Consider the following 26,462-nt stretch of genomic DNA (forward strand, 5'->3'; position numbering starts at 1 on the left):
TTAAAAGTACACAAGAAATTTAAAAAAATAATAATAATAAAGGAAGGCAGGGCAATAGCAAGAGCAGCTGAACCTCGAAGTGCTTTTCTAAAGATCAAGTTGTGCTGTGAAGGATAGCAAGCACGGTCAGATCGTGAGTATCCAGGTGTCCAGCCTGTGAACACACCCTCTGGGTGGTCCTGCGACCCTGCCTGTTGCTTCTCGCAAGTGCACGGCGTGCGGGAAGGCGGCTGGGGCTGGCTTTGCCCTGTCCCCATGGGGGACACAACCGACTGCATCTTCCTCAGAGCGCGGGGCTCTGCAGAGACCTTCTGCCGCCTGTCTGCAGACACTGCATCTCCAGCAGCCATCTGCCCTTAAGTGCCGTGGTCATTTCTGCCCTCTTTCCCTTGGGTGGGAGGGACGGGGAAGGGTCCTTGGCGAACACCATTGTGCTGCAGGCGAGTGAGGCAGGATACACTCAGCATCTGTCACTCCATGCTGGAGAGGAAATCCTGATCATGTGTCAGCCCCCACATCTGTGGGCCCAAGCAGGCCCCTGACCCGTGTTCATTTGTTCTGCATCCTACGGTAGGTGCTGTAGGAAGGCCAAAGCCATCTGTCCAGAGCTGGCAGGATGAGTCAATGGCTTACCAAGCAGACAACATCCTTCCCTTCCCTGGGGAAGGTACTTTTCAGTTTGTCCTGACCTGCTCTTCTGCAAAGTAGCGTTAGCAAAGAGTAAGCGTACTATGTCGAACAGAGTGAGCAGCTGAAATACTGCATTTTAGAAAGTCATTGCTTGTTAGTTGAGCCACGGTAAGTGTTTTGGGATGCATTCCTAACTCCTTCAAACACAAAGTAAAGCCTATTAGCATAAATCACTATATTACTTCCTTTTTTCCGATAAAAAAGAATCCTTCTGGGTTCAGGTTTTTTTGCTGTCTCTTTTTTAGCTGTTGTTTAGTTATCCAAAAGCATATTAAAGAGGCTTGTTGAATTGGTGGGGTAAGCTGGCTACTATGTGGTTGAGTGTTGAGATGTTGCTGTTTCTGGAACCTCATGCGGCTTTGAAATTCTGTGCGTCTGACCTGAGATAATGCTGTTTAAATGCAGCTGATACGTGTAGGGTGGTGAAAAACAAGGTAGCAACTTGAGCTGAGTATGAATGAAGGGGGATGGCATTGCAGGTCAGGAACAAAGGGGACATGGTGGAAGGTTGCAACTTGATGTATGAAGTCAGGGGAAGACTACTGGGAAAGGTGGGAGAGCATAAGAGACCTTGCATGAGGATGTAAAAGGACAGTAAATATCAATGCTGGTAATTATTCATGCAGATAAATATCAGCATAGGTTCTATTTTTATAGCATTGTATTTTATATAAAATATAATAATATTTTATGATTATTATAAAATATTTTATTTTATAAATTAACACAATATGAACCTGCTCACAGTCTTCACAGCTTACATGTATGGACTATGTGTCATACGTGAATGCTGCATTTAAAAAGTCACTAGTCACTAGGTTAGCATAAGCGGATAACTGAAAGCTATCTGCTGAATTAAAATGTTGTTTTCATTTTTCTGTAAAGTGCTGGAATTGAGCTTTAAAAAATGTGAAGCAGCACATAAGAATATTCTCATTGTGTATGTACCAGTACTGTACCTTAAATTCTAGTCTTTTGTTCAGAAAAATCTATGAATGCTTTAAAAATGTTTCAGAAACCACTTAATATTAGAAATGATGAAGAAAAATAACTTCACTTGAAACTACATGGTAATGAGACAAAGTCTAATTACCTGCATTGAATTCTTCAGTCAGGACAATAGGCTAATGAACATCGATACTCTTTCACAAAGAGCCCTGGGATCCCTAATGGCTGTAAGTGGTCAGGGCTTTGGTTTTACATTTCGGAGTCTGCTTGGTATAATCTTGAAACCAAATCTACAGATCAGATTGTATCCTGTATACACAGTCAGTGTATGTGTGTGTGTGTGTGTGTGTGTGCGCGTGCGTGTGCGCGTGTGTGTGTACACCCTTGAGCACTGCACATCTGGGATGAAATCAAAGCACTTTTAAGTGCACATGTATCCCATTTCTGGCCTGCTAGTAGCCCTTTAAATGTGCTGGGTTTAATCCAGGAAAAATGAGTATTCAAAATCACACCACTGAAAGAAAAAAAAAAACTAGTTTTATATACTTGGATGGCATTTTTCTTTGGATATGAATGACTTAGTCATCATCAACCTTAGTGAGAGGTGGCTGATGAAATTTCAGGTATCTTCAAACAGAGAAAGGATTTGAACCTGCATTTCTCATTTCCTTGGTGAGTATATTATGACTATGAGAGGGAAAAAGAAAGAAGGCAACTAGTATCCACTGCAAGAAACTGAAGTCAGTCTTTGAGGCATCTGGGGGCTACAGAGCAGTAATCTGTAGCAAGAAATTTTTACTGTGCTAATCCAATCTGATCTTTGAGTACAGATTAAAGTACCAAAACCCACAGCCTTCCTTTCAATGTTAGAGAGTGCTGTGATTTGAGGATTAGCTCCATATCCATATCTGGCTTGTATAGGCAAATCCCAAACTCCTTCTGAAATCAATTTCCACTTGTTCTTATTTAATGCGGTATTCATTATGTGCTCAAGCAAGATATGTATAGCCATACCAACACTGTGTTCAAGCACTTCCCACTTTCACTGTACTAGAAGAAAAGAACATGATTTGGGAAGCCTAGTTAGAGCATTTGCTTGAGGAGTGAGGAAGACCTGAGCGCCAATTCCTGCATCAGAAACTTTGCTGAAGTATTTTATGTCAAAAGTGAAGAAAGAGACTGCCCTCTCTCAGCTCTGGATTGCTTTCTCAGCTCTGGATTGAGCTGTAATCTGGATTTTAAAGAGTTTATCTGGGAGATGGGCAGTACAGATTCAGGTCTCCTCAAGAAAAAACAGAATTGAGCTCAAGTTTTCCCTCCTCCTTCCAGGGTGCTATTAACAGTATGCTATTAACAGATTTTATTGCCACCTCCTTTTTCTGTATTTTCCATGGGCAACAACCAGTCAGGCATGATATGGGCGTATTCCATAGATAAATCTGGCAGAGTAACTAAGCAAGTGACTGTGTATTTGGAGAATCAGGATGGAAATTAGATATATACCTGCCTGCTGACAGCAGGCATAGGCAGCGAGTCTCCAAAGTGCTAGACATTCTCCTGCCCAAAACTTGGCTCTCCAGGGGTAGGTAGCAGCTAAGTAGCAGCTTTGATATTGGACTCTGGCACATCTAAGGGAAATTAGAAAGAAGTTGCTTGTATTTTTTGGATCCTTCCATTGGTATTTTATGTTGAAATTGTATGACACACTTTGCCAGTAATAAATCAGTTTGCTGTCTATTGTGTGATTACATAATTAAATATTCCTTGTCATGGATACACGTACAGGGATTGACTTAGACTTTGTGGGACCTGGAGATTTGCAGGAACCTGAACTTACGTTTCCTGACCCCTGTGCAAATCAAATCCAGTCATTTAATGCTGCACTGAGAAGTGAGTCATACAAGAACTAGTATGCACTGAGAAACACAAACTGTACTTTCAGTTTGTTTTCTGTCTTAACTGAAATTTTTTTTTATTTATTAAAAGTGCATGTAGAATAGGAGCAGAGAATTTACTATTTTTCTATTTCTGATTGTTAAGGAGATGCTGCGTTGCCCAAGGATAACGATGCTTACATCCTTTGTAACGTGCTTTGAGATGAACAGAAGAAAATTGCTAAATGGAGATAAGATGTAAACTCACTAGCGTCTTCTGCGGTTCCTGCAACCATGACCGTTCTCACTGAACTGTCGTCACCAGAGGATGCTAGTTCTGGCAAAGTGTCTGTGGGCCACCCTGGCAGCAACCTGCACTGTATTACTTAAAGCTGGCAATAATCTGCAGAGGTGTCACTTCTACGGATGTCAGTGGGAAGCAAGGCTGCTCAGAGCTCCTGGGTGCCCAGAGTTCAGAGATACTGAAGCAGCTATTATGGCTGACCCATCCTTGAGCAGCATGATGTCTATTAGTTTTATTGCTGGTTTAATTGTTTTCAGTTGATTCTCACTGCTTTCGGCTGAAGATTAATTCAGTTTGTGTTTGGGAGGACAAGGGAGTAAATTTGGTGTTTTTATTAGAAGCTAAGCTGAGCTGAAGGCTTGATGACGATCCATTGTTAGGGTTGTTACAAAATCCTGCTAAGCAGGCAAGAAAGCACAAAGGAAAGGAAGAGTATAATTCACATTTGCCAAACAGCCTGAGAATAATTAGAAGATTAGCAGCTTGGCACTGTTTACTGGCGAGCTGTGAATTAAATGCGTCCCCCTTTTCTCTTTACATTTGTGTAATGTGTCATTTGGGTTCTGGATTTCATGTTCTTCAACACCTCTCACTCCTCCTTCAGCCAACGTGCAAGACTGTTTTGTTGCAAGAGAAGTATAGGAGCAAGCACTTAACATGACATCAGAGGCTTTCTAATCACCAGTCTCTGAAATGTGGTCATAAGTATCTGCAGTTCACTTATTGGGTGGAGATGAATCACCTCCAGTTTGCTTTTATGAATGTGAGCGGAGCGTTTGCTAACAGTCATTTCTGTTATTTACACTATGAAACGCTTGTAAGCAGCCAACTATAAAAGACCTCAATGACATTTATGCTTAAATTCTCTCATCGCAGTAGTAGTTTGAGGCAAGGATAAAATTCAGCATGATGCCTTAACATATGCTAGGTGAAGTTCTTTTGTCAGCTCTCGTTCCAGCAGGTTTGTTAACTCTGTACTGTATTCATCTCGGGTGTGCTGTTTAGGTGGTCACTAGTATAAAGAGAAAACTTGACCATCACAGATGAGAAAATAGTATTAGTTCTACTGAAGTCATGGTACGCTTGCCATGAAGTTTGGGTAATCAAAACTTTTACCCGGGGTTGCTCCCGAATTACAGATGTGTGGGGATGGTTGATGTCTGTATTTTTCTGCTTTCCCTTCCCTCTGTAGGCTCTTCTTTCCCTGCAGGGAATTTATTACATCCCTGTATAGTAGGGACCACGATCACAGTTACTAGTGCAAGAAAATTTCTTTGAGATCATATTGCATCTGCCTGCAAAGGCCTGATATAATCTCCAGATAAGAAGATACTAGACATTAAGCTGATACTACAGTTGGTCTCGTCTCTTCTTTCATTTAGTGGGATTTGGGCATGCAGATCAGAAGGGGAAGTGAGATTTTTCGAGTGCCGCAATACATGCTTGTTCAGAACAATGCCGTCCTATACAAAACCAGGACTGCATGGCTGTCCCAGCCTAAAACACAGCTGGGTAATATAATAACTTATTGTTTGATGCAATGAGAGACCACTCAGGTAAAAACATATGTAAATTTGGAGGAGATATTTCATTTTTCCACTAAGGAAAAAATGAGAGAAAGTGGTACTTTATTTTTATGTATGTGTTACGATATTTTATATACAGTTATAGATATATAAAATGTAGTATAGGTATTTTATATGTATACATATATTTAGCAAACCAAAAACGATCAGAGTTTTTAGTGCTAGGAAAAGCAACCTCTAAAATGACAGTCTTATTTATCGTGTTTTTCTCCTAACAAATTGAAAAAAAATCTGGCTATTTTTCATTAGCAATTTTGGAGAAAGAAAGGGAAAAAAATCAAGGCTGCCCCCTTGAATTATGTCTCATGATGGAGAAAAATGACCAAAGCAGCAAGATCCCACCCAGACTGCAGAAGTGTACAGGGAGCCGATATTCTTTTCACTCCTGATCTCAGATGCCTGCAGCTCATTTCTGACAGGCTTAGAGTTTGCCCAGAGATGCTCAGAAAATAAATTATGATCTATGTTGATGTAAAGAAACATCAAGCAGTTCACTACGCCGAGATGTCAGGGTTTAGATGGAGGAAAGACTGTGAAAATTGTCTGTTTCCAGAAAACAGTAATCCAGGTACAGTATAGCTGGTAGCTTACTTGAAGCGTTATCTTCATACGCCGTTGAAGCAGTGGGATGGCTTCAAAGTAAACGTGGCAGTTCAGCGCATCATCATGAGCAATAGTACAGGGAACACAATACTCATATCTGTGGAGCACTAATATCTGTCGTCTCTATTTCCTCCTAAACATCAAACATGAAAGTTTACGTGCTTTTGGCTTCATGTAGGATCAAGAGAGAATTTTCTTTATTCACTTGATCAGAGGCAAAGCAGACTGGGAAATAATTCCCAGTGTTGTCTGTATTAGTGACAGCCATTAATACAAATGCCATGGTGAGGTGGAAATCAGTTATAACGGACGTTAGTCAATATGTCAGTTTGATCAATGAGAAAAAAAAATCAGCAGGGGCCAAAAGCCGGAAGAGATAAGCACCTACATTTCCTGTTGGTTTGAGTGGGGACTCCAGGTTGCTGTGGATTTTTTTGAAAACTGTACTATAAAAAGGAGAGAATAGGGATTGCGCCCTAAAACCTCTGTCACTGAAATCAGCAGAAATTCTGATTTTTGGTGAGTGCCGATCTGAGCAGTGAGTCCTATTTTAGCCCTGTTTTGAGAATTACTAAGTTTCTACAGCTTCTGGTGAAGTGAGTGACATAGCTTCTGGAAAACTGAATGGCCTCAGGATTGGGTCCTTTTTCATAATTTCATGCTAGAGTTGCTTTGCTAATGAAGTCACTCCAGAAAGCTCAGTTTTGATGCCATCGTATTTTATTTGACACTAAAATAAAACAGCTGTTTGCAATTAGCACACATAAAAAGAACAATAACAAAAATGCAGTCTTCCCTTCCAGCTCTGCACATATACAATGCAAAGAGTTCACTAAGCTCTGGTGATTTTCTTCCCCCTGCGCTCTAACTAAAACATTGAGAACAATTGATCTCGCTGAAGACCAAAAGCAAAAAATGTTTACAGTTCCCCAAATGTTTCTGATTGGCAGCAGTGACTCGTTAATGAAAGATAAACGTTGCTCTGGGTGCGTGTGCATGCAGGGCGCTTGCTGATGCAGAGCTGATCTAAGCATGAAGTTAAAGAGACGCGAGGGCCGGGCGCTCGCTGTTGCTGCGCTGGGACGCGATGAGGTAGATAGCTGGTTTCGTACCAGGACTCAGATCCAGGGCAGCTGGCCCACCCTCCCATTGGGAACAGTGAACAAGGAGCTTGTAAAATACACAGACCAAATGGAAATGACCCCTATTGACTGAAACCAGCTGCATGTCAGACCTCTCGCTGTCTCTCTTGATTTGCTATCTCAAATAAATGGATGTGGTAGAAGGGACTATGGAAAGAAAACAAAATAATTTATTCCCCTTGAAGTTGCGCCACGCTAATAAGCCACAGTTTTTACAGCTGAAAAAAAAAATGTTTATTCACACATTAAGTTTTTCCCTCCTTTTTTTTTGGCTTTGAAAGTATGCAGTTTAGAACAAGACATACTGTAGTTCAGTTTCAGAGTTTTTTGACATTGGTAGATTTTGTTAGGGATTCATCATTTATAAAAGTGCTGGCTAATGAGAGTTTAGTTTTTTGCATTTTGATTTAGAAAACACAATTACGACATCTTTTGTTGGTGCTTTGGCTTAGAGCTGTGTAGCAGCTCAGCCCTATGAAAAAGATCTTAGTGAGTTTTGAATAAGAATGACGTGCAGAATGACTTACCTTATTCATGTGGTTTTTCCCCTATTTTTCCCAATACACTCCTAGGGAACACCAGTTATTTTAAGCATTGTGAAGAGCTGCTTGCAATAACCAGGGTAGCTCCTAAATTCAGAAATGTTAGGGATGGCAGCTGCTCAAGTCCTCTGTTTTAAACCCAGCATAGGTTATTGTCATCAATGATAAATTGAGCTCAGTTCTGACTTTAGAGGTAAGTATACAACAGGAGGGGTGGGAGGTATTTACCTTGCTGCTGTAGTTGCCTTGATCTCCTTTTGAGCTGCCCTGTGGCCCATGCCATACTGGGATAATAATTTTACAGGCTTTCTATAAAGAAGCTTCTTAAAGCCACTACTCCAATTTTCTTTAATGAAAACTGAGGCCTTGATATGTTTTACCACGGCATCTTTTTTCTCCTTTTTTCTTTTAAGAGACTTGTTTGGTCAAGGACTGTATCAACAAGGTTGCTCTACTCCAGTATAGCTTACAGCTCTGGGATGACTCTGTAATTGTGCTGAGAAGGAACCTACCTTTATATATATTTCAACTATCAAATTAATGCACAAGGCCCTATCCTGCAGTTCAAAATCTAGCAGCCCTTTCCATCATCCTCTTTTGTTGTTGTTGCTCTGGGGAAAGCGGAAGCATCCTATTGATGCTAAAGAGAGTTTTGCCCCACTTGGGACTGCATGAACCAACCCAGTGACAGTCAAAACCATGAGGAGAACAGAGGGAGGAATTAGCATACAGTAAAAACACAGCAGGTACTTGAACTTTCCAGCAAAGAAAGAAGTTTCAGGTTGAGACCACCCTCATTGCTTTTATATCTTTCTGGTGAAAAAACAGATTGTTTGCTAATGTAATTGTAAAGTGTTTTTGAGCTTTTAAATTTGAAGAGCGCATGTCAATGCAATGTATTATCACTGGGTCCTTTAAATAATATCAGTAATAGAAAGAGGAGGGGAACTACGTATCAGACTATGTTCCACCTTTATTTTAATTAAATATTCTTTTCTAAAAATTGAAGGAATACAAGTTTGTATGAAACTAAAGCTACTGAGCTGGCCCAACAGAGAAAGATGAGAGCCAGTTATTTTTCCTCAGAAGCACAGTAGGAAATGTTTAACTGCTGAATTTCAGTTCAGAGGTTTGCATCTTTACATATTTACAGTGGAAAACTAGATCAGAGCTCAGGAATATGTTCTTACTCAAACCGAAATAAGATGCTTTATATCAAGAGAACAACAAGAAAAAAACTAGATAGGTGTCAAAACACAGGACAAGACACAGTTTCTACAAAAGTGGAGATTTTATACTGAATGCTCAGGACTTCATGTGTTCATGTTAGATTTTCTTCTTTGTTCTGTTCCAGAGATTGAAGGCAGCGCTCACTCATCATCCTGCCGCCATGTCAAACGGGAATATGAACACCATGGGCCACATGATGGAAATGATGAGCTCGCGACAGGACCAGACACCACACCATCATATGCACTCACATCCTCATCAGCACCAGACCCTGCCACCTCATCACTCATACCCACATCAGCACCAGCATCCAGCACACCACCCTCATCCTCAGCCTCATCACCAGCAGAACCATCCTCACCACCACTCTCACTCGCACCTTCACGCACACCCGGCACATCACCAGACCTCGCCGCACCCCCCTCTGCACTCAGGAGGACAAGCACAGGTAGAGAGTCGTGCCATGCTGCATCGCTGAATGTTGCTTTTATGTGGCATTAAAGCCTCACGCCTGTATTGTTTCGTCTTGCATGTATGTTTTACTAGAAGCAAGCCCCTCTGGCTACTCTTAAATGTCTGCTGCTGGTGGCTGAGAAGTGCAAACTGTATGCAGCAAACAGCGAAGCAACAACTTGTTTTGTTGCTTAATTTGCTAGACATTTGCAATGTCTTACTTAATAAGAAGCTCCAAGGTTTTTCTGTGCTCTGATCTCTGCAAATTGCCATATATCCTTTTATGGAAGAGGCATATTAAGGAGATTAGCATATTGTATATGCTGCTTAATGGGCTTGAACCTAAACTTCTCAGGCCAAGATTTGAAGTGCTGTATGTGTTTCAGCTTCACAAACACATAGCACAGCCTCTGGTGAAGTAAAATGACGCTGTATACACATACTCAAAGGAAGAATTGGATTTGTGTGTGTGTCTGTGTGTGCGTCTAAATAGATACCTCACAGAACTCAATGATCTATCTGACTAGGGATAGTTTTAAGGTAAGATATACTAGCTTAGAGGAAAAGAAAAAAATTGGAGACATTGGAAATGGGATGGTAGCCCCCAACTGTGGAGTGTAAGAGAAGGCCAAGATTAGGTGAGAGTGAAGGTAACAGTTGGTGGATATAGTGTCAGGAGAAGAAGATGAAGCCAGTCCACGGAGAGACATTTCAACCAGGAAGAGAATTTGGAGTTGCATTCAGACAATGAGACTTCAATGAAGGCAATACGAGATCAAGATCTCCAGTTTTTAACCAGAAACATTGACTTAAGCTTTTTGGATGATCCCATATCTAAAGCATAAGGATTTAGGAGAATGTTTCTTGAGCAAATAACTAATGAGCTAGGATTTTAGCAGTCATTTTAATGAGGAATTAAATTTATGTTTTAAGGTGATAGACTTCTGCACCAGGGACACTGAGGAGAAAAAGAAAGCGCTGGAGCCAGCGACTGCAACATGTCAGGTCTGGGGAGCAAATTTAAGGAGGACAAGTGGGTAGGGCATAGAGTGAGGACAGAGAGAAGTGCCAGCCATAAGAAGTTCAATCTGTGAAGTATTGTGTTGCTTACAAATACCTTTCAGACAAGCTCTTAGAAAACATTAAAGAAAATGAGAGGATTTGGCTGACATCCCAATGTCCCACAACATTAACTATTTACTAACATCTAGCTTTATTATTGCAGAGGCTGCAAGCACATGGGATTTCCCTAAAGCATTTGCTAATGTGAAATGAATTGGCAGCTTTAGAGAAAGAGTCTAAATAAGAGAGCAGCAGACTCCCCTGTGAGAAGATGCCCATAGCTTTCATAAGTTTAGTTCAGTTTTTACTTTGAGAATTCAATTATTTTCCCATCTGTTAATGAGTTATTTTCCTTGGAGTTGTTTAAAAACTCCAGTAAAAAGACATTATCTCATAACAGAGAAAGCAAAAGCAACCTGATGGCTGTCTTGGAGATCCATGAAAGAGTAAGGATGAAGTTGGTGCTTAGCATGTGACTCCATGCATGTGACGGAGGAAGTCACTTAATCTCTCTGAGGCTTTTAAAATGAGGGTAATAGTTTTGATACTCCTCACTAATGGGTTGGGAGGATAAACACCTCAGTGCACGTGAGGCAGTCAGATACCACAGCATTGAGCACCACTGCAAAACTTCCATATTATCACTTTTAACAGGTGCAGAGAGAACATGACTACAAGAGAAAATAAACCTACCAATTGTAAGCCTAAGACGCCAGCCAGTGTGCTACAGCTGCCTTTTTTCCTTGGCTGATACACTGCTGAAGCGCTTTTTAGTCATACCAGTCAGGATAGCCTGGAGTTCCTGTGCTTTGTACTTCCTATCGACTAGGCACCCCTAAAGACTTGCAGGCAGCCAGCAAGAAATACAGGCACCAGGGCAGGCAGACTGGACTGGCAGCCACAAAGCTGGGTCAAATTCTCTCCAAATCCCAGCGCCACACAGTCCTTGGAGCTGAGCCCGCAGGGTAACATGAGCTTTGCAGTGCACAGGGTGTCACTGGGGGCAGTGGGCCCCATCAGGGATCAAGAAGGTCTTCGTCTTGACAGTGGGTGTAAGTGTCACCAAGAGGCTGGGACTGGCGGGTAACAGGAGATGAGTTGAGCAGAGTTCTTCGGGTCAGCTGCTTCCCTGGACAGCAGAGCTGTTGCTGCCTGTCTGCCCCCATGATGCAAAGACAATAGTGATTTCTGAAAAGATGCCCTAATGGGGAGAAAAGAAGGGTTTGCTGAGTAATAAACACACGGTTATTACTTTCTAAGCCCATCCATTGTCCCCATGGTATTGGCCTCTTTGGGGGTCAGATTGCTTCAGCAGACATTAATTTTATGGTGCATTTTACTAATTATTAACCTCCTTATTCTTCTGAGCCAGATTCCTCAGTTCCAAGCCACCTGCCAAGTGACAGCATGATCCGCATTGCTGAGAGCTGTGTGCTCCCATGCCATAACTTTTGTTATTCTACACCACACCCTTCTGTAATGTCAGAATTCATTTCATGCTTCTCAGCTACCATTTTGATACACATGAGCCTAATGAATATGTTTTGCTAGAATGAATGAATGGGAATTAATTTTGTAGTTATCGTTGCAAAGAACAGAGAAGAGTATTGGATCAAGGATCAAAGCAGAAATCACCTTTTAATGTGTATCTGTCTGAGACAGATGTTTTACCAGGTTGTAGCTGTGTTGCCTCAGCTACTACAAAAGCGATACTAGTATTGTTGAGTTTGTCACATTATCATTTCTTCATATCAAACTTGCCAGAATGATCAGTTAAGCAGAGTGGGCGTTTTGATGTTGTTTCCTTCTATTAGTTGTTCTACGTCTGTGTTGATTATGGATATGTAATAAGCATCCTATGAGAGCAAATTAACCGTGTTTTTAATATATGCTCTTTTTTTTTTTTTTTTCTTAACTGAGCATGTACGAACATAGGCAGGGCTGGGAAATCTCGCTAGAGAACGATGCTTAGACAGTTATCAAGATACAGCCTAGCAGATTTCAGGGTTAAGTGCTATTTAGTAAGAATCGGTTAATTATCCCACGTGACATTATTAGTGATGTAACAGTAGCCTTTATAATTAACATCTGCCAGAGATGGAGGGAAGATTTTCCTGTTGTTCTGAAAATGTACTCTGACTGCCCAAACACTGACTAGTACATTCTGAAAACAAAATGACTCACTGTTCGGGAGAAAATGACCAAATGACCATAGGAGGGGAAGGAAAAGAAAAAATGAAAGAAAAGGATGCTATAGTTACCTTCTGCTGTCCGTGCAGCGGACCTGACTGGAAGAGTTAAGAAACAGAATAACTTTTTATGCGGGAATGAAAAGGAGAAAAGTAAGATAAGGAAAGCATTTGGTGTCCAGAAGCATAAATAACAAAGCTGTGAAGTCTCAGAAGGTGTCGTTTGTGGGAAAGTGAAAGGCCTTTGATGATATGTTGACATTACCGGGGGTCTCGGGTGCCTCCGCGCTCCGACGCGCTGCTAAAGCGGCGGCACGTTGGGCCGCAGCGGACGGGCAGCAGCTGGCGGCCCTCAGCAGAAGGCTCCCGGAGCCCCTTAGGGGTCGGGGCCGCGCAGGCGGCCGCGGCTGCGCTCCCGCACAGCCCTAGCGCGGTCAACAGCCGCCTCCGCGCCCCGGGCTCCCCCAGGGGCAGCGGCGCTGCGCAACCCACGTCTGGTCTAGGTGCTTTTACCGGTGAGCATAAGGACTTCATACAAACTGCATCGTTCAGACAGTGGGGGGCAGCTTGTTTATTTTTTGGTGGTTTTTTTAACATTTGTCTGCTCCCGCAAGAGACGCTCTCTGACCGTACCACATAAAGCTGGGAATACATTTGGCTTGGTACAAAAGGCGTTATCGGACACGCGCTGCAACTGCACATAAAATTGCCGCCGTAATAGGCAGAAGTCAGCTGGGGAAGGGAGCAAACCACTCCTCACCGACTTGTGGCGCGATGCGAGACAAAAAAAAGCCGCCTTGCAAGACGATAGTATCGTTTTAATTGAGACAGACGTGTCAGGCAAACGCACGTTAATTGCCAGAATTGAAATTCAGGGCTCGGTCGGTCTGACGCAGCGCCGAGTACGTCCCCTCCCTGAAGTCAAAAGGAAGCACCTCGGAGGTCTGGGCCTGCGCCAGAACAGCAGGGTTGGTTCTCAGTCAACAGTTGAGGCTTCCAGATGGTTCCAGCCCCTGCTGGGGCTGCGGCAGCGCCATCAGTGCCTGCCCAGCCTGCGGCTCCGCATCCCAAAAGGCAGAAAGCCCAGGGGCCAGAGTCACCTGGAGAGGCAGAAGAGCAGTCCAAACGCAGGTTGTTCCCAGCTGGCTCCTTTCGCCTTGGAAGTGCTAGACGTTAAGGCTGAGGCGCATCTGTGACAGGGGTTTAGTCGCGTTTTTCACCGTGGGGGGCTGCTGCCACCACCCGCCTTTTCGGTACTGGCTTAGGCCAGCTATTCCTCGGAGCAGGATCGATACCCTCCGCCACCTGGGAAAACCTAAATCCGTATCTTTCCATAGTGTCACAGCAACGAGGCTCGGTATGGTGCCCCTCTGCCATTGAAGCCAGGCTGCTGGATAGAAAGGAGGATAGCGTTCATGGTGGTCAAAAAGAGGGTGAATGAAAACACCTGGTAAAGGGGATTTATCATGGTGTCTCCACGCAGTGCAGAGATACCAGCCTCCCTTCAAAAATGCAAGCTTGGGGTTAAGGATCCTTAAAAAACCCTCTTTTTTGGAATCTAGCTTGTTGGCACCAAGATCTGCTGGCTTCTAACGGGAGAGTCTTCCTGCCTTTCATATTCTCAGCCCATCGTTTCCAGGCTCCACCCTGACAGTAAGGGCACTGAAGCTCACAGCTCTGAAGGTTGCAAAGCCTGGGAATAAAGATGGGTAGAAGTGTCCTAAAATTTTGGAAGCAATTAAAAAAAAAAAGAAAATAAGACCGAAAGAAGGCCCCTACTGTCTTCTGCTTTAATTAAAACAGTTGCTGTGAGAAATTTGACATTTCAGGTTTGAAATAAGTGGTGGCAGAGAAAGTTCCTCCGCGAAATATTTTTAATAACTGCAAGGGAAAAAATATTTTCCCTGCTAATATTCAGAGAATCATTTCAAAAAATGTCCCCTTTGACCATGGCAGTTTTTTGCCAGCAACTAATTGAAGTGGCATCTGGTGGAGCCTTTCAACTCGTGCCCTCTTCAGACCTTGCCAGAAAGTCTGCAGCCCCACACTGCAAGTTTGTGAGATTTCTCTTCCTCTTTTGGCCTTGCTCTGTGTAACTTTTCCCCACCTCGGGCAGCCTCCCTCACCATCCGTGTTGCATTTTTCCCCTCTGCAAGGTTTCACCAGCAGCCCAGCAGATGCAGCCCACTCAGACAATACAGCCGCCGCAGCCGACCGGGGGCCGCCGGAGGAGGGTGGTGGATGAAGACCCCGATGAGAGGAGGCGGAAATTTCTGGAAAGGAACCGAGCTGCTGCCACGCGCTGCCGACAGAAGAGGAAGGTCTGGGTGATGTCACTGGAAAAGAAAGCAGAAGAACTCACCCAGACAAACATGCAGCTTCAGGTGCGAGCTCCCGTCTGCGTCCCCGAGGGCACAGAGGCACTCTTTGTGCTTGCCGTGCCACCAGTGCCATCGCCTTCAGTGCTACTGCCATGTGCTAGGTTCATAACGAGACTACAGGGGCATAATCAAAGTTGATAAATCAAGATGTGTGTGGCTCAATTAAAAAAATAATTTAATTTTAGCAGGATGAACCAGGAAAAAGCTATCCTGGGATTTTGAAGCCTTTGCTGGACTGAGTTGTATTTCTTTTCTTTTCTTGTCACTTCCTTTTTTTTTTTTTTTTTGGAACTGTCATTAACTCAGCTATAAAAGGCTTCTTCAGAAGAGGGCGTGTAGCTCAACCCTAATTCAAAGCCAGTGAGATAGAAGTATAATTAGGAGCATAAACAGAATGACCTCGCGGTAAGAGAAAGAAGGAGAGCAGAGGGATGTAAATGGTCTGAATATGATAATAAAAGCCCAGGCAGCAGGAACGGTGCCCTTTTTATGGTGGACACAGCATTTATGACCAACTGAGAGGTGCGCTCATGCGTTGCCATGTGCGTGACTGCATGCCCCCAAAAGAGAGCTTTGCTTTACCTGGCATAGCACCGATGGCCCAGCCAGAGCGGAGCTGCCGGCAACATAGCCTAGGTGCTGGCTACCCCCCTGCTGCGCCGCTGAGCTCTGCAGCTCCTCTTTGCCCCCAAGGTTTTGGCCTCCAGTGCTGATGCAGAAAGCCAGAGTATTTCCTAAGGGGGTTAAAACACCGACTGACGTATCTCTGGTGACAGCAGTGAATAGTTAGTTAACGTGGTGGTTTATGTCATGAAATCTGGAAGCCAAATTGCCTTCAGAAGAACAGTTATAAAATAATTTCATAGACAAACGTCAACATAAACCAAACATACGAACACTTGAGCGCATTTTATGGTTGCATTTTTGCTCAGTTGTGTAGAGTAGTTTCTGTGTTCTTAGATTAAATTTTGTGGAACAGTGTGTTTTCAGTTTTGTGACAACCTAAATCCTCTATTTCTTTTCTAGAACGAGGTTTCCATGCTGAAAAATGAGGTAGCACAGCTGAAACAGTTATTGTTAACACATAAAGACTGTCCAATAACAGCTATGCAGAAAGAATCACAAGGATATCTAAGTAAGTAGCTGGTATGTTTGCATTGTCTCCACACTATTCACAAGAACAACAGAGTTTCTAATTCTTACCTCCAGAACCCCTTGTTGTTCATATTCTCTGCCTTCTCAAACATCGTCCGAGCCGTCCAATCTCTCCTGCCCTTATTTAACCAGCCCCACTCAAAAAAAGTCATGGCTTACCTCAAACAAAACACAGCTAGCCTCCCCAACCCTCCATTCTGCAAGGAGATGCACGTGGATGGACGCTTGCTCCCATGTGGAGGATCCCCGTTGAACTCAGACTCCAAACCCGCAAGAGTACTCCCGGGCACAGTGCTGCCAGTACATTAAAGTAACTCTCGAAAAGAAAGGAAAGTTAAAAAGGAAAGCATTACAGTTCCCTCCAACGAAAATGGTACTGTGCTCTGACTCAGGCGTGGCGCAGGTTTTCAAGGTTTGTTCTTTTTTAACTCTTATCTTTCATTTAAAAAAAAAAATCAGATCTAATGGAGACATTGAATCGATTCTGTCTAGTTGATGCATTTTGCAAGTATGGTAATTTAGGGACAAACTCTTTGCTTGGCTCTAGAACAGCTCAGAAGAGCCTCGGGGCTGGGTTAATCTTTGGTAGATTGCAGCATTCTCTTAAAACAGAGCCCATTTCTATCTCCTCTGCATCACTATGCATCTGGCTCTTTAACAGTACTCAAAGAAAAAATATATAATTGCATTACATGCCTATCAACTGTTGCTTGAATTAAATTTTCTGTGCTGCAGTGCGCTGCACTGCGATTTAGATCTCTGCTGGAGCAAATAAAGCATTTAAGCACCCCCACATTGGTTTCATACACTTTAAGATATTAGACTTTTCCAAGGTCCCAGCTCCTGAGATCAGGTTAATATCAGAGAAGCTGGCTTAAGAAAAGAAAAAAACTCAAAAAAATCAGAAGACATAAATTATTTGATAACTGCGTATTTTGAAATCCTAGGACTTCTGCATACCTCAAGTTGTTAGCATTGCTGCCTTAGTAGTACATCCCTTTAGCAGTACTGTAACCCAGCTGGGGCTTTCTACATGGAGGGATAATGTAATGCATGTTGTCTTTTTCCCCTCACCCCCTTCCTAGGTCCTGAGAGTAGCCCTCCTGCAAGCCCTGTCCCAGCTTGCTCCCAGCAGCAAGTCATCCAGCACAACACCATTACGACTTCGTCCTCCGTCAGCGACGTCGTGGGGAGCTCCACTCTCACCCAGCTCGCCAGCCACAGAACAGACATCAACCCAATCCTTTAAGACTGATTGATCAGAAACTGCTATGGGAGTATGGTAGCGTATCAAAGTGTCCTCTGTGCTAAGGACATTTTCAACAGTAACTCAAGCCTGGAAGATTCCTCAGTCCTTGAAAGACTCTGGCTTTCATTTTTATAGTTATTAAAATGTCTTTTATACTTAGTTACATAAAAGGGAGTTATGCAATTAATATGCTATCAGCTTGAGAAATGCTTTGGTGCTTTCTCCAGTTTTTTTGGTACCAGTTGCTTGTTTATAAACCTAACTGTTTCTGTATATAGTCATGTTTCCTTCTCACCAATCTAGCCTGAAGCCTCAGAAATACGGAGTTGTGTTAAACTGCAGCTTGTTAGCTGACATGAGGCATGAAAAGTATTAAACAGAGTCATATATAGGTAACTAGGATTAATTAGGCTATAAATATAGAGAGAGGGCATCTGCTGACAGCATAATAAAAAATGAGTTAGCGTTGTGCTATCACCAGAACCCCATCTTGTATTCAGAGCCTCTTTCAAAGCGGTTATATAATATGTGGCTATCAGAACAAAAACCCAAATAACGTGCTCTTTTGCCTAGCTTTCCTCCTTCAGCTCTCTGTCGTCCCTGTCCTTTTTGTCCTTCAGTCATTCTTACATCTTCTTTTTTTCCTTTCTAAACCCTTTACCCTTTTCTTCTCTGAGCTTTTTTCTGCTTTTTTCATTCCAAGACTTTCTCACTTCTCTCTCTTTTTACCCCCTTTCTAAGAACAGTGATGAAGAAGCAAAGACTTCAAGCCCACCTAAAAACTGTTGGCACGGCTGCTGCTTTCACTAGCTCTTCACCCACAGCTGGGCTGCACTGAGCATTTGTGTTTTAAAAAATAGAAATGCTCCTGATTTAGTGCTTTTAATAAACAGTGAAAGGTGAAAGCAGTGTAGTCACAGGTGAAGCACGATTGAGAGCCAGCTGTGTTGATGCTAGCAGCCATGTAAGCTTGTGAGGTAAATGTCTGTGGCACAGTACAGGCATAGCAAATAACACCTGAGAATTACAGCAATTTTTTTTGCACTGCCAGTCATTGACATAGAAAATCCATGTAGTATATAATAATTCAGAAAAGTTCTGTTCCCTAACCTGGTTACATTGTTTTATCATCAAATGCTAACAGCCTCAGATTTCACGGGCTATAAATGAAAAATAAATCAGGGTAATCATTCTGGACGGTTGGAAAAATGCCATTTTTTAATTACCAGGGAAAGACCTGTTCTTTGCAGGCGCTCCTTTAAAGATACATGGATTGGATCTTTAGCTGGCAGACATCAGTGTAGCTTCACTGACTTTAATGGCACTTACGCCAGTTTACCGCAGGTAAGGAACAGTCTCATTACGACACTAAACAAATTAAAAAGAAGCATGCAGCAGCTAGAAAGTACTACAAGAATGGCAAATTCCACTACACTCTCTGGATGAAACTCAGTCCTGCAAAGAGGGTCTATACAAGGGCCTTATGCCACAATTAAGGTTTTTGTTTGGACTATGTGCCAGCCCGTCAGCGCAACTGATTTGCATCCCAGAGTGGTACCAGTGATTGATGGGAACATCAGACGAAGATGATGCCAATTAATTATGTTACCTTTCAGCATACTGGGACCTGATTTCGCTCTCAAGTCTGTCAGTGGCAAAACTGACTGCTGGTTCCCATGGGAGCAGGATCAGGCTCTGAGCTGGTGATAAATGTTCAAACATTCTGAACTGCATTTTTAATAACAAAAGCTAATTAATGTTATTCCTGGCAAATACTCTAGTCCTGAACATACTTTGTTCTGAAGCTAAGTTCTTGTTCTCAAAGGCTGTTTCTTTGGTATGAGAGGAGTAGTAGTTTTAAAAGGGTAACTCTTCTCAGTGTGCGGAGGGAGAGTTAAACTAATGAAGCATGAGGCACTGTAATGAGCAGAGCCCATTTGGAAGGAAAAGCAAAATTCTGAGGATCATTCATTTCTGAATTAGTTCTTATCTTGGTAACTAACTTTTTATCAGCATTCTTTAACAGCTGTCTTTCTGTTTATGCAAATACATTCAAAGGAAAAAGTTTTTTAATGTACAGTGTAAATCTTGACTTGATTATATAGTCTAAGAACCAAAAAAATTATGAAAAAATACAAATGTAAAGGATTTTCTATTATATTTTAGACAAACATATACTTTTAAAATGTTTTAAATACTGAATCTATAATTTTTTTTAACCTCCAGTTGTAATAGCTAAATGGTTTTGCTTCATCATGGCTCCCAAGGGAACTTTTTTCAAATATGCAGTTGAGCAAAATGTTCCAGCTGAGTATCCACTATGTAAAAACAAAAAAGCATTTCCCATGTGTCTGAATTTCATCATTCATCGTGAAAAATAAGATGCCATCATAGGGCTAATTTAAAAACTTTCCCTCTATATGGGTAGCACTTAAATGCATTTAAAAATAAAAATCAAAGTTGTCGGTAATATTAGAATACCCAATTGAGCTACACTGCACTAGAATTAAGGTTTAGCTTCATTTTTATTCAGTCTCCTCAATTAAAATATTTAGCTGTTAAACTGAAAGCCTCTACATTAAAAAGAAAAAAAAAGAAAAAAAAATACAAAACCTTGCCTAAGTTTTGTTAAATTCAGCAACTTGACAGTTTGACTGATGTGTATTATATATAGCTCAATTATTTCTTTTTTTAATGCTAACTAGGCAAGCCAACCACACATGTTGGCCTAAATGTGTAATTACAATGAAATGTCTCCTCTCTATACTATTGGCCTTTAGGTATAATCATTGCTAGTGATGTGGAAATAAGTAAAGAATGAAAAGCTATTTGCTATTGCTTCTTGTAACTCTGTCGCAGGTTCACAGGCCAAGACAACATGCAGCATATTTATATTAGCTATATCGGTAAAAGGACCAACCATATCAGGCACCTTATATTATTCATCAGATTCACTTCCACATTAAAATATGCTTGTTTTCTACAGGACTGGTCTTGCAGCCCTCACTTATGTTGCTAGTGCCTCCATGCACTGGAAGCTGGCTGAGTAAGGGCTGCAGGAAAAGCCCCGGCGTCCCTGTACCCAGGTTTGCCGTTCGGTTATGCTTTCGGTGGAAGTGGTCTCCTTCTAAGCACGTCATTTGAAATGCACTTACCATGCTCTTGCATTCGAGGAGAAATCCTGCTTTTCCATGAGCTACTACTGGAGACTGATACACTTTTCTCCTGCCTTTCGAATTCAGCCCTTTGCAGCGCTTGCCGGGCTCTGTACCCGTCTCACGGCCAGCGTGGACTATTTGGACAGCTTCCCTCCTTCGCCTTCCCCAGGGTTAACAGGGCGGCGAGTCTCGGCACACTTCTTATTCAGAAGGAAGCCTCCAAACGTTAAAGATATTTCTGTGGACAGCATCTCTCGTTACATGACATCGGAAGTACGTTGGAAATCTCAGCCACGGACAATTGCAATACTTTTATCGCAAAGAAACTATGCTGTGATTCAGTTTTTTCTTTCCCACCCCCCTTCCCTGAGTCGATTTATGCAAGCCATACTCCTAACACTGCCTGTGGGAGACAAGTAGTTTGTGTGCTATCCTGGTGTGTTTTATAAGGACGACGATGGTGATTTATGGAGAATTTCATGCTGTTTGGAGTTAATTCCTGCTACGAAACTAAATGTATGCTGCCCGTGTTCTGAATAGTGGAAAGTCAATGGTTCAGTGCCTCAGTATGTGTGGATTTAGTGTGTTAACTGACTCTGTCCTGTTAACTAACAAGCCAGCTATAACTGTTGTTAAATGCCCAACTTTTGAGGATTCATATTTTTTTAAGCAACAATATTTAGTGTTTAAAACTAGCCTTTTAGTTTAGGCAAAATGTGCTTTTTAACAGCTAATACCTTTTTTTAAAAAAAAGCGTATAGAGTGAATTTATGAAAATTCATGAGGACCAAAGCAATTTTAAAACAGGAATCTATTAATTTAGTATTCACATAGAATTTTATAAAGTATTTATTAATAAATGTTATTTTAACACATTCCATTTGAACAGTATTCTTGTACAGAATCTGTTTGTTTGTTTTTTGAGTTACAATATTAGTTTTGCAATAAACTACTCTAGGTGTGTGTGCATCTTAATCTTTCAGGGTCTCAAGCAGAAGCCATCCATCTAAGATGGAAAAGTTTGCTGAGGTCAGTTGTACAGAAATTCCTAGAATTAAATGTTTTCCTTAAAGCAGCATCTGCTTTTTTTTTTTTTTGTAGCAACAAAACAAATTATGAACCTTCAGTTTGTTTCCTTTCTATTGGAAAGTGTGCTCTCTCATTTTAGAAAGCGCAGGTCAACATATAACTGGAAAGTCTGTCTTTGTTTTTCTCCTTTTTTTTTTTTTAAGGCTGATTATATACATCACCATGGAAGATCTAACCCCATCCTTGTTTCTTTTCTAATATCACATAGTGAGTTGCACTATACTGCCTTATCATTGCCTCTTCTGTCCTCTTACTAAGCAGTGTTCCTTAGATTTAGACCATTGAAACTCCATTATACTTCAGATAAAATTACTGGAGGGGGAAGAAGAAAAAAACATTGATCTGTAGTCATAAAAACTAAACTGTGCCTATAAACAAAACCAGTTACAACTAATTAGCATCTTATTTCTACGTTTCAATTATTTATATTATTTTAAAATTGCACTTTAGCTCACACTCTCTTTCTTGCTCTCCCTTGTTGAATCATTTATAATACTCTTGTAAAACGTTTGCACCAGATACATTTATATGCTTTCACTGGTGGCATATCTACAACTTGTCTCTCACACCTGCCCAAAAGGAGAAGCTGAGAACAGCCAGTCTGCAGTGTGACTTAGACTTTACACCCTCTTCATGATAGCATATAAATGTTTTATTATGCAAAGTATGTGAGGCAGCATCTAAGCTACATTTATAATCTCTCTTCCTGAGAACCAAAGTGTCCTGTATATCGTAGGTCAGGAGACTGGCTCTGTTGTGCATTGTAATGCACTTTTGACTGTTGTCCAGCCCACAGTAGCTGTGAAGCTGCAGTGGTAACAGTGGCCATACAATGTATTAGACTTCTAAATCAATAAAAATGTTGCCTTATAACTTGACTAGGGACAGCACCTTTAAAAAAAAAAGAATAAGAAAAGAGACTAAAAACTTCTAAGGACAAACAAAAGCAATAAAATCTCAAGTGTACAGAACACCAAAAAAAAAAAAAAAACTGTTCCATTTTTCATCGTGTGAAATAATCATGTTACAGCAAAGACAAAGGAGATGGTTTACATCTGTTACATCTTTTTTCAGAGCTTACTGTATCTCAGTTTTATCAGTGGCTTTACATTTAGAGCTAAATTGCTTACCAGTATTGGTTTTTCCATAGCTTTCAAAACTGCTTTATAACAAATGTTAAAACTATATGAGGCCAAAAATGTCAGTGTCCATGCACACACAAAAAAAGATTGATTCTCTAAGTGGGAAATCTGATCCTTTCCCAGGCTCTCCTTGGACTGGAATCAATAATTACAACTCGCTATATTTAGACCAATGTGTAATACCTGGTATTCAGGATCTCCAGTTCTATATTTATGCAAATTAAACGTTATTTCTGTTAAGTTTCACTTGGTGGAACTGTTTCCGAACCTCACTGTAATAGCATGCCATCTTATGTTGTAAGACTATTAGACCCAAACCTCTTTTCAACTAATATCTTTCAGACAGGCTTCTGAATGAAGACTGAAAACTCATTCTGGCTTTACAGAAAGCGCAGCAGTGTCAGGAAACAAGGGGGAGGCAGGGCTGATAGGGCATTTGAAGGGAACTGTTTTCCTTGCTGGAATCTAGGAAATTCCAGAGACTTTTTTCCCCCACCCCCCAGGAGCTGAGATTGCTAAGAGATCCCTGTCAGAAACAACCATGTTTTCAAAAGACAAAATTTTTTGCACGAAAGGTGTATTCACTCTTCAGAAGAAGAATAATTGCCACTGAGAGTTTTGCCAAGGACTTCAGAATTGGGACCTGAGTGTTTCCCAGCCCATGTTCGTGAGCTCTGTACTTTTCTCTGTAAAAGCTCAACTTAAACACTGGGTAGCAATCATCAGTCAAAGTTGCTTCTTTGGAATATCGTCATTGTCCTGGTTTTAAGGAACTTTTAGCACTGCTTGGAGTAAGCCTAAACTATCGAAGTTTATATATATAAATATATATATTATATTAAAAAAGGTGCTGTCACAGTAAGTTTTGGGCTTGAGGTTGTTTGTATTGTATGCAAAGGTTTTGTGTTTGTTTGTCTGTTTGTTTTATTCTGTAAAGCAACCACCTTCCTTACTGGAGGGAGATAATTTTTTTTTTTTTGGTACATAAGTGTAAATACTTGCTGCAGCATTTAATATGTTTAATTTTATGTTAAGCTTTTTGTTGCATTGTGAACCCATTATTGTTACAAATGGACAATGAGTTCATTGAGACTGTTCAACTAGGTCAGAGTTTTTACATCTCTTTCTAGCTAGAAGAGACAGGATTTTTGTGCATTTGTACAAATGTTAATAATATCACCGCAATTCCAATATAATAAAGCACTCAAATACAAATAATTCCAGTAGTTGACTGTGTCTATACCCTAGACATTTTATGGTACAAATAATTCCTTCCAGTAGACCAACCTGCTCTTTAGAGATTTCTGTTCTCAGCTCGCTCTCCAAGGCAGACATATCTGAGGGCTCATAGCTACTTTGTGCTTAGCTGGCCGTGGAAGGAGCTGGAATCCCCTCATCCTCCCCCAAAGTCGATGGAGGGATACACTGCTGGGTACAGGCCTGTTTGGCTGTAAGACTGAGGGGCTGTACAGGCCTTGCACACCACCTTTACATGGGGCGAGAACGTGCCCTCCAGAAGCTGAGGAAAGCTCAGCGCGTAGCAAGAACAAGTTTTCTGAAAGTTTTCCAAGCGCAGAGGCTGCAAGGCCTCAAAAAAAGACTTAGGCAGTGGAGTCGAACATGAGGCCTCCGCGCAGGGATGAGATAAGCTGTTACTTTACTTTTCCTTGCAGCTGGAGCGTGCTTATATCAAAATACACTCTATGCTTGTTATCCCGCCAACCTTGCCTCTTGCCAAAAGCTGCCTGGAAATGGATTTCCTGCTGGGCTAATTAGCTCTAATTGTGATGCCCCTGTTATCTTGCCAACCTCATTTCTCACTATAAATTGGTCCAGTGCAGACCTTGGCACAATAATGTGCAAACTGTAATCTAAAGTTAAGTCAGGATGAGCCCATCTCTCCAGCAGGAAAGCCAGCTTTAGATTAATGCAGCTTTATGACCTTGCTGGCAGTCACAGAGCAATTGCCTGACCTAACCGGATTCAAGACCTGAAAAGTGCAACTTTTGCTATGGGGACAAGCATGCTTGCAAGAGCTCAGTCCCTGTGTCGCACTCCAGGAGGCAGCCCCGGGCGGCACGACAGCGCTTCTTTCTCCCTTGGAGGCCCTGGCATAGGCACCGTTTCTGCTGCTTCCCCCCTGCTTTGCAGAAGGCTAAATCTGGCCAAGAGCATTTGCCCTCCTAAAATGGGTAGGAAAAAGGCAGAGCCATGCAACTGCTCCCACTCTCCCTTTGTAAAAGCGGGAAGATGGGGTAGCAGACGTATATGGCTCCCTCTTTAAGGGGATGCTGGAGCCATTTCTGAGGCAGGATACTTCTTCTGTATTGCCTTTAAAGTAAGGCTGTCATGCCACAGCTGAGCCTGTATTTATACAGCAGGGCTCTTGCTCTATGACCAAATACTGAAAAAGGATCATCATAGCTGTAAAAATAGAGGCCTCTCATGAAGGCATATCACAAGACTATTTTATTGTCCGCATCATAGTTATATTTACACCTGACAGTATGAGCTAAGCAACATGCATTCCTGCTGAGGTAACACTGCCCTTAACAGCTGATTCATGGTTTCCCAAACCTGATTGCAATATTTGTCCCTCTTCCAAGCAATCCACTGTTACTATTGCTCTCTCAGGGCTGCTCTGGACAGCAGACATCATAACAAAGTTATTATTGGAGAAAAAATTAGTCAGTGTGAGTGCATGCTCCTTCCCCTATCCTTTGGGGGGAAGCTGCCAGAACTAAACTGAACCGAGAGTTCAGCACTGGAACTGCCAGAAGGTTGCTCTCATTTACACCAGTCAGACTAGTGCGGCAGAGAGACTTCCCCTGCCAAATCAGCCCCCTTGTACTTTGCATGGACCCTTTTTGCCTTTCAGCATGCCTCCAGCTTTGTCCCGAACCTAGGCTGAATTCTCAGCTACTGGCTGTAAGGGGATGCAAGACTAACAGTAACATACCGCAGAGTGTTTGACTGGAGATTATAAGCTTGCACAGAGGCACCCTACATATCCAAATGCATTGGCACAAAGCAGGCAGCATAAACCAGATCAACAAGAGCAACTTGGAGAAAGCAGACAACTCCTCCAAAAAGTGGGGGAGGGAGAGCTGAGGCCAAAGGAATCCAGAGGTAAATAGAGGCAAGAGCTGAGAAACTGCAAGGAGACTTGTGTTAGTTCTTTCAGCAGGGGAATGAAGCAGCAGACAGAAATTAGTGCATTTTGTTCATTTTGGGCTTATTTGCTTCTGTCTTAATACTAGGTTCATGGCCACAACATCTAAAGCTGCTGACGTGGCATGATTAACATCAGCTCAGGCCCAGGGTGGAAACGCTCACTGTCATACACTTCTAGCCTCCTTTCATTAAAGGTGTGCAACAAGTATGGGGTAAGGGCAACGCTGAACATGCTTCAGGATGCAAAGCGCTCCAATATCATGTTGACTCTCAGACAGCATACAAGGTCTAAAGCCAGCCCATTCCTCCTTCCTGGGAAATCGTCCTGCACACAGGAGCTGGGACAGACTACGCAATGGTTGGGTCAGTTGTGCTCCTCCCTGGCAGCAACCTTAGCCATGCACAGCTCTAGCAAAGCATTGCAGTTGAGATCCAGCTTTTGACTCTTCCTGTCTATCCTAGAGCCAAGCCTGCTCAACTGAAGGCAGTAC

General features: G+C 42.1%; 1 protein-coding gene across 8 annotated transcripts in view; it reads left to right on the plus strand.

Moving 5' to 3' along the window:
- Positions 1 to 17,595, plus strand: part of CREB5 (cAMP responsive element binding protein 5) — a 259,174-nt gene extending 241,579 nt beyond the window's left edge. For 7 of the 8 annotated variants that reach the window (XM_068935245.1, XM_068935244.1, XM_068935247.1 and 4 more), the window contains 4 exons: positions 9,044 to 9,367; positions 14,780 to 15,007; positions 16,031 to 16,139; positions 17,245 to 17,595. In XM_068935245.1, the coding sequence (XP_068791346.1) occupies positions 9,044 to 9,367; positions 14,780 to 15,007; positions 16,031 to 16,139; positions 17,245 to 17,408 (825 nt within the window). In that variant the 3' untranslated portion in view covers positions 17,409 to 17,595. Of the gene's footprint in view, positions 1 to 9,043; positions 9,368 to 14,779; positions 15,008 to 16,030; positions 16,572 to 17,244 lie in introns of all 8 variants that reach the window. The other variant, XR_011139664.1, reaches the window with a different exon arrangement.
- The last annotated feature ends 8,867 nt before the right edge of the window (positions 17,596 to 26,462 follow it).

Source organism: Struthio camelus, chromosome 2 (assembly GCF_040807025.1).
Source record: "Struthio camelus isolate bStrCam1 chromosome 2, bStrCam1.hap1, whole genome shotgun sequence".
Taxonomy (NCBI): domain Eukaryota; kingdom Metazoa; phylum Chordata; class Aves; order Struthioniformes; family Struthionidae; genus Struthio; species Struthio camelus.